This window comes from Suncus etruscus, chromosome 13, assembly GCF_024139225.1.
Source record: "Suncus etruscus isolate mSunEtr1 chromosome 13, mSunEtr1.pri.cur, whole genome shotgun sequence".
Classification (NCBI taxonomy): Eukaryota; Metazoa; Chordata; class Mammalia; order Eulipotyphla; family Soricidae; genus Suncus; species Suncus etruscus.
This window is the reverse complement of record NC_064860.1, coordinates 88,796,895-88,805,580: the sequence shown is the minus strand read 5'-3', so window position 1 is coordinate 88,805,580 and position 8,686 is coordinate 88,796,895. Positions and strand designations below refer to the sequence as shown.

Genomic DNA, 8,686 nt, shown 5'->3' with positions numbered 1-8,686 from the left:
CACTTTCCACCTTTCGGGAGAGCCGAGTGGGTCAGACAGACAGACAGACAGACAGACAGACAGACAGGCCATGAGTTCTTAGCAAGTCTCCCAGGTATACAGGGTGCAAACACAAGCTGCTCCCTAGACAGACAGACAGACAGACAGACAGACAGACAGACAGACAGACAGACAGACAGACAGACAGACAGACAGACAGACAGAGCGAGCCAGGCGTGCCCCGCCCCGCTGAGAAGTCAGTCCCAAGCGCGCGCAAAGCGACTTTGGCCACACGGCGGAGCCGGAGGAGCCCGGGGATAGGGACGGGGATGGGGATGGAGAGGCGGGCGCGAGTGCGCGTGCGTGGGGGGCCAAGGACGGGCGGAAGAGGGGGAGGAGGCGGCTTCAGCGACGGGAACGCGCGTGCGCGCGGCCGTGCTGCCCGGGCTTCTGCTTCTGCTGCTGCTTCTTCTGCTGCTGCTGCTTGTAACAGGCGGCGGTGGCGGCGACGTTGGGGGACCCCTCTTTGGGGCGCGGAGATGCGGCCGCAGGTGGCCTTGCTGCTGCTGCTGGGCTCTGCTTGCTGCGGTGAGTGTCCCCCCCCCCCCGAAAAAAACCTTCAGCTCCAGGCACTGCGGGGCTGGCTGACTGTGCACCCCCAAATGCACCCTTGGCTGGTTTCCTTCCTCCCCCAGGGGTGATCAGAATTGGGGTTCCCCTTTTTTTTCTTCCTCCCCTAGAGCCCCGAGATGAAACGCGGGAGAGCCCCCGGGCATCCTCTTTTCCTTCTCCTGAGGTGCAAAAAATGGAGTTCATCTCCTCAAACCCCCACTTGGAGTCACCCCAAAAATGCGCACCCAGAAAAATAAGGTTCGCATCTGCTATACCTCTCTGCGCACCCACGAACCGTCGGGACCGACCCCCCCCCAAGGCGCGACTGCAAGGGAAGAGATGAAATGACAGTTGTCGGGGACCTCCTTTTATTTTTTTGCACCCCTCTTTTTTTTATCTAAATGTGCATTTTTCGGGGGGGATGGATAAAGAAAGAAAGAATGGAGAGTGGAAGGCCCCCCCCCCCCAGGCCTCTTCGTGATGAAAGTGCGCAATTTGTATTTTTTGGGGGGAATGAAGTCTGCAAAGACAGGGCTTCTAGATAGATAGAAGTTATGGATACATTTTAAGTTTTATTTTTATTCTTATTATTATTTCCAACGCCACATTGTAGCAAAGACTCTTTGGGCCTCCCCCCCCCCGCCCTTCTCTTTGAACCCCTTCCCCAAAATAAGCTTCCTAGAAACTCTCTCCAGATCTCCACGTATCCACCACTTTAATTCCTTATTGCAAAGATTAAGCAAGCACACACACACACACACACACACACACACACACACACACACACACACACACACACACACTTTATTTGGAGAAACCGGTTTGAAAAGAAAAAAACAATTTTCCTGTGCAAAAAAATTGAAGACAAGGCAAGCAGAGGATTTGAGGTCTTTTTTTTTTTGCATGCCAAAGTCGTTTTTGTGTACCCTACCACCACCACTCCCAACACCCCACCCCAGCTTTGGGAATCCATTTCGCTTGTTTTAAATGTGCGTTATCTGTTTTTAAAAAAAATGGGATAGGAACTGCAGCATTTAAGGCACTTGTGATAACAGCCTCTTTCCAGTGCCCTTTTGAACTTTTTCTTACGTTCAGGATTTTCAGTTAACAGGCTGTTCGGGTCCTCCTGAAAGCTAGCATTGTAAATTAATGAGGTTTGCAACCGTTGATTTCGTCTTACTGTGGTTCTTCGACTTCAGCTATTTTTCCTAGAGGCCCTGAAAGTCGCTTTTTCCACTGAAATATCTGGGTGGTTGTCGGAGCTGTTAATAGTCATTATCTCTGTTATCTAAAGGGCTGGTAATAGATAAGGTCCTGTTTTCTGTCATTGTTTTTAACAGCTTGGATCCATTACTGTCATTATAGATTAAAAAAATAAATAAATGAAAGGCAATGCTTTCAGAAACCTGTTGTGGAGTCAGAAAGCCTGCTTACTGGACTAAATTATAATTTTGTAATTAAAAATATCACTAATTCACACCACTGGTATTAAATTGAATCTGAACTGTAGAAAAGTGTTTCAAAAAAAAAAACCCAACAGAACAAAAAACAGGGAGTCTATTTTGAAGTAGATGAGAAAGAACTGTTGGAATGGCACGATAGGGGATAGGAATTCTATTAGGTCTTCTTTAGTAAGAGTTAGGATCATGCATAATTAGCATTCATTTACATAAAATATTAATGGGCTCCAGTCCCTACAGAGCCATTCAGAATTTATAGCATTTTCTTGTGTTTAGTAATAACCTGAAGAAAACAAAAGCAAATAGAAGCATTTTATAGTTGAATACTGTCAAGTGTCGAATATTGTGTCTGTGCCAAGAGATATGTCATCATTTTTGGTCGTCTTAGTTTGTAAATTTACAAGGACATGTATGAACAACAGTCTCAGAACACAAGTAATTTTCAACGAAGATGTTTGGCAGACTCCAGTTAGAATCTGGAATAAGAAACTGAGTTGTGGATCTGCCTGTTTATTATTTGTACTGGAGTTTCATTTAGCTTCAGTTGAATTGTAAATGACACATGATTTAAAAAGAATCCACGTACTGTGAAACCACGACAATTTCCACTGCCCTCTGTAGTTAAAAAGTGGATATCTAAAATCCTCCTTTCATCTAATAAATACTTGTCTCGAAACTGCCTCCTGTATTGGTTTACAAGATATGAGAATGGATTACTCTGCTCCTTCCAGCCCCCTTCCCCCAACACGTCTAATTATACCTTGTTTAAAAGCCCATCAATGTTTCACTAACTGCTAAATGAAACCTTGCTCAAATCATGACTGCGAGTGATATGAACCACCTTTTCAGGGGCTAAATGGTTGTTTCTTTGTTCAAAGTGAGCTTTAAGGATCAAGGGGACAGATGATGAAATAAAAATATTTGTGCTTACTTCAATAAATATATTGGATTTTCTCCTAAAGAAAGCCTGGCTTTTCAACCCAAGTTGCCATTTTAAGGGAGTAAATGGCTACTTGAAAGTGCTAATTTATGGGCTAACCCAGCAGTGTAGAGGCAGAATTTTAGAACACTATTCTCAAAGTCTGCCATTAGGACACTTGCTCATGCTATCATCTGGATTTTGGCAGATGTTTTATCTTTATCACCGAGTTGTTAATAGAGATTTGAAAGGGCAGGTTCTAGAGATGAAAAAATTGGTGCTTTTCACCAATTTTATGACTTCCAAGTTCAAAATAATCTTAAAATGTGAGTCCTTAATGTTATTCAGCACTAGGTAGTGTTTATAATATGAGGTGTCCTTATGTGACATAATTTTCAGGCAATCATTTTGCCCATATTTTTACTGTCATAGCTCTTTAAGATAAATAAATATCTGTATTTGTGTATCTTCTCAGCTTCCTATAAGGTATTTGGGTTGACAGAACTACTTTCACTTTGTCTACTAGTAAAGAGAATTTACTTGGTGTATTAGTGAAAGTAAAAATCAAAAGACTCGGGGCCGGGCGGTGGCGCTGGAGGTAAGGTGCCTGCCTTGCCTGCGCTAGCCTAGGACGGACCGCGGTTCGATCCCCCGGTGTCCCATATGGTCTCCCAAGAAGCCAGGAGCAACTTCTGAGCGCATAGCCAGGAGTAACCCCTGAGCGTCACAGGGTGTGGCCCAAAAACCAAAAAAAAAAAAAAAAAAAATCAAAAGACTCAGAAATTTGATTTAGATATACCTAGCCTCAGACAGCAAAGCTGATGGGTGACTATTCCCTTTTTCTCTGGCTGCAAGGAGGTAAGACATAATTAAAAAAATATGTCTTTCCCTGAATATTTTATTCCATACCAATGAAGTAGTGGAATAAGATTCAGAATTTGGTCAACTTAGAGACTTGAGTTTTAGATTAGAATAAATATGTATATTTGAAAACATATCACATATTCAGGTTTAAAGGCAAGGCAAAGGGTTTGGCAAGGGCAGGGTCTTTCAAAATTACTTTTTCTGTTTCAAGCAAGTGTGAGTCTATATGAATGCTCTGAACTTTATAAACCCTCTTGGGCATATGGACAGATTTTAGACGATATATAGCTTAAAATATATAGAGAATATAGATTTTTTTCCAATCCCTTGGTAGTACTTAGTACAGTCTAAAAACTTGACAAGACCATAATTCTTTGATTATAATTATAATCGTTAATATAAAATTATGATTGACTTTGAGACTGCTTTGACCCTGTAGTTCTGGAACAATTAGTTCCATTCTTAGAGGACTATTTTTCAATCTAGTGGGGAAGGAGGGTTAGTTACTCTGAATCCAAACTAAATGACATGTGACCATTCCATTTACACCTCCCAGAGTTTATTTGGCTATTGGGGAGACAGCTGACCATATAATCCAAGCAATTCAATCCAGTTTGAGATTGCACTTCTTTATATCAGGGCCTAGGTCTGATGGCAGAAGCTGACAAAATTCATTTCTGGCAGCTGTCTTTACTCATGAGCTTTGCTTCATTTACCTTAGTGCAGATGGGTTTCTTACACCTTTCTGGAACATCCATTCCAAGCAGATAATTAACTTCCTACTGTACTGCAAAAAATAGTAATGTGAAGTGTGGACTTTTATCAAACTTCCTCCCACTATTGCTAAACTCATCTATAAACCATAGGCAACCTTCCTCTTCTTCACCTCATTTTAAGAGAATGCCCATTCATCTTTGTAAGGAAAGAACCACTTGCCTAAAGCTCTTTCACTTTCATAACTTTGGGGGCTTGCCCAATTAACGTTTTTTGGTGATCTTAAAACTTGGATCTTTTTCTATAGGATCCTTTAACTTAAATTGCAGATATACTTACGTTTTTTCCTATAGTTAAAAACAAGCAAGTAATAACGACAGCAACAAAATTCTTGCCCTTGTCTTTGCCTCTACTGTTTTTTTACACTGCCAAATTTATTATAAAAGAATTACTGTCTTTTCTTTCTTCCCTTCCATCACTACCCCTAAGCAACCTGACTTTTGATCCCATTAGTCTATTGACATTGCTGCAGCAATGAAAACTAATGTTGTAATTTTTAATTTGGAAGTTATGTCATATATACTATTTATACTGCTTACCATCTATTGTTCATAGTAAGAACATAGTGTTAGCCATGTTCTTTATTGTCCCACCTCCTTCTCTCACTTTTCTCATTTCCATTGCTTGCTGCTCTTTAAAATTTGCTTCATAAATAATTGTGTTCTTCAATATATTTTCCTCTGGAACTATTCTATTTGCTTTGCAAGCCTTCTTTGTGTAAACTTATTTATATTCACAATTTCAGCGACCAGTTCTGTGTGTGTGTGTGTGTGTGTGTGTGTGTGTGTGTGTGTGTTATTGGTTATTTCAAAGTAGTTGAAACTCTCACATTCTTTTTTCTTTTTCATTTTTATTAATAGTTCAGAAATTAATGGGTATCAATTAAAGCCATGAAGTTAAAACTAACATTAAATCACGAGATTCAGATCTTCTATGACAATTAGAAAAATGCACAAGGGATACCATTTTATTCTAAGATGCCAAAATATAGGAATCTTTCAATATCAAATCTGGCAAATATTTATAGTAGGAAACTCATATATGTTGCTAATGGGGGGAAATTAGAATATATAAGTTGTAAAACAACTTGTAAACAACATTTATAGACTTATAAAGTCATATGAAGGCATTTTATTTTTCTTTACTTTTCTAAAAGTTTATTTAAGTGCCATTTTATAAAGTTGTTCATGATTGAGTTTTACCCTTCACTCGTGAACAATTCTCTCTACCAATGTCCCTGTTTTCCCTTCTACTCTTCCCCCTGCCTGCTTCTGAGGGCAGGCATTTTGCATCTCTCTCTCTCTCTCTCTCTCTCTCTCTCTCTCTCTCTCTCTCTCTCTCTCTCTCTCTCTCTCTCTCTCTCTCTCTCTCTCTCCCTCTCTCTCTCTCTCTCTCTCTCTCTCTCCCTCTCTCCCTCTCTCCCTCTCTCTCTTCTCCCTTTATTTCCCTTTTTAAACAGTATAGTTTGCACTATTGCTAATGAAGGGGTACCATGTATATCACTTTATCTGCATTCAACACTCAGTAATTGTCCTGAGTGATCAGTTCCTACTATCATTGTCATAACGGTCCATTCTCTGCACTAAATGCACTGTTCCACTATTTGTGGCAAGCTTCCATGGACTGATCCTCCTGACCTTTCTCTTTATTGTTTGGATATTATTATCATATTACCTTTTATTTTTTTCTTATATCTCAGAATGAGTGAGATTATTCTATGTTTGTTCCTCTCCCCTGACACATTTCAGCAGAATATCATCTATGTATAAGCAAAAATCATGACTTTATTTTTTCTATCAGCTACATAGTATTCCATTATGTAGATATACCATAGTTTCGTTAGCCACTTATCTGTTCTCAGGCACTTGGGCTGTTTTCAGTTTCTGGCTTTTGTAAATAGTACTTCGGTGAATATAAGAGTGCAGATGGCATTTTTGTATTCTGACCTTTTTTAGAAAATATTGATCCATTTATCCTTGAGATTCACTGGACATCTCCATTTCATTGTACCATGGGCTTGAGTATTCAGCCTACTGAAGTCCTTTACTAAATATCTATTTATTATAGATAATCCGTAGTAAAATAAGTCATATGTACATGTAGACCAGTAGCAACTAGGTCCAGACCTGATACAGGTTGGTTTTACTTCTTTGGTTTTTAAATTACTGTAATTTTGAGGCATTTTTTTGTTTTAATTTACATAGAGTGATCTTTTAATGAATTTTCTTTATTCATCTCCTTCCCTGCCCATAGTTTACCCTTTAGACTTTATTTTATTTTATTTATTTTTTTTTAGTTCTTTGGTCAAATCTGGCAGTGCTCAGGGGTTACTCCTGGCTCTAGGCTCAGAAATCGCCCCTGGCAGGCAGAGGGGACCATATGGGATGCTGGGATTTGAACCACTATCCTTCTGCATGAAAGGCAAACGCCTTACCTCATGCTATCTTTCCGGCCCCTAGACTTTAATATTTTTTAAGATGTAAAAAAGGCTGGATATTTTGCTATTATTGCTTTTGTTGTCAAATCCAAATGCCTTAAGATTTTCAAGGAAGTCTTTATAGTATTCTAAATCATCTTTTCTAACCATGTTTCCTGGAGTTTATTCATCTGATTTATCTTTCACTGTTTAGAAATTAAAAAAGAAATAAAAATATTTATTTAAAGAATGTGTAAGTTGTAGAACTAGAACAATACAGAATCTGACATAAATGTTTCCAAATTTACCAGAATGGGAATAATAAAGGATGAATCAGTAAACTTGAAAATCAAGAGTCCCTATTATGGGGGTGGTAAGATCATACAAGGGTAAGGCCTTGTATGTGGTCAACTCTAGTTTGATCTCTGGCACTTCCCATAGTCCTCTGAGAATCACCAGTGGTAAGCACTGAATATCACCAGATGGGGCCCCAAAATCAGGGGGAAAATCATCCTTATTATTATTTCTGCTCACATTTTACATTTATTCATTATATGACTATTTATAAGTATGGCTTCTTTTTCTTTTATAGAGTGCCTTTATTTTTTCCCAGAGGATTGGCTTGGTTTGGTGGTGAATTCCTTTAACTTAACTGTTGGAAAAATGCCCCTTTTGCCTTCATATGTATGATAATATTGCTGGGTATAGTATTCCTAGTTGGAGGTCTTTCCTATTCTGTACTTTGTGTGTTCCATGTCACTTCTTCTGAATGATAGAGTTTCTGTGAAGAAATAAATATCTGATAGTCCTATGGAGTGACTTACTTGTGCCTCTGATTTTATCTTGACTGCTCTTTTATTTTCATAATGTTACTTTTTAAAAAAATATTTTTGGTTATTGGACCACATTTGGCAGTCTTAGGACTTATTTTTTGTTCTGCACTCAGAGATCACTACTGGAGGGCTTTGGGGACTATATGAGATTATTAGGGACTGAACTCTTGGCTATATGCAAGGCAAGTGCTTTATGTACTATACTGTCTCTCCAGCCTCCTTTTCTTTCTTTTTATATTAATTTGTGTCTTATAAATTGTGTCCCTTTTTAGGAGTATTTTGTTTGAACATCTTTGAGATACTTGGATCTGGTTTCTAACTCTTTTCTCATATTGGGGAAGTTTTTTTTTTGGGGGGGGGCACACCTGGTGACACTCAGGGTTTGCTCCTGGCTCTGCACTCAGAAATCGCTCCTGATCATATGGGACTCAGGGGATCGAGTCTAGGTCCATCCTGGGTCAGCCCCGTGTAAGGCAAACGCCCTACCACTGTGTTATTACTCTGGCCCTGGGGAAGTTCTTAGTTGTTATTTATTCAAGTAAGAATTCTACCCGTGGGAATATACAGTAGTCAATGAAAAGAAACCTCGGGATTTTTTTCAACAGAATAGTTGGCCAATGGGGAAGGGAAAGATGGACTAGACCACATTTAGGGGCAGTAGAGGGGGATCTTATCACTTTGGTTGGTAAATGTGGTGGAGTAGCAAAAATTATATGCCCAAAATATTAATACTATTGTAAATTATGATACCTCAGTACGAAGGGTGGGAGAGGTTGGAGAAAAATATGGTTTCTTTCTTTTTCTGGGAACCCTGTAATGTTGTAGCATT

At 39.5% G+C, this 8,686-nt stretch overlaps 1 protein-coding gene across 2 annotated transcripts in view; it reads left to right on the top strand.

Annotated features, from left to right (window-relative positions):
* The first annotated feature begins 441 nt into the window (after positions 1 to 441).
* The window catches only part of CD47 (CD47 molecule), an 81,599-nt gene continuing 73,354 nt past the window's right edge, over positions 442 to 8,686 (top strand). For both annotated transcript variants that reach the window (XM_049785687.1, XM_049785686.1), the window contains exon 1: positions 442 to 567. In XM_049785687.1, coding sequence (XP_049641644.1) covers positions 519 to 567 — 49 coding nt within the window. In that variant the 5' untranslated portion in view covers positions 442 to 518. The remainder of the gene's footprint in view (positions 568 to 8,686) is intronic.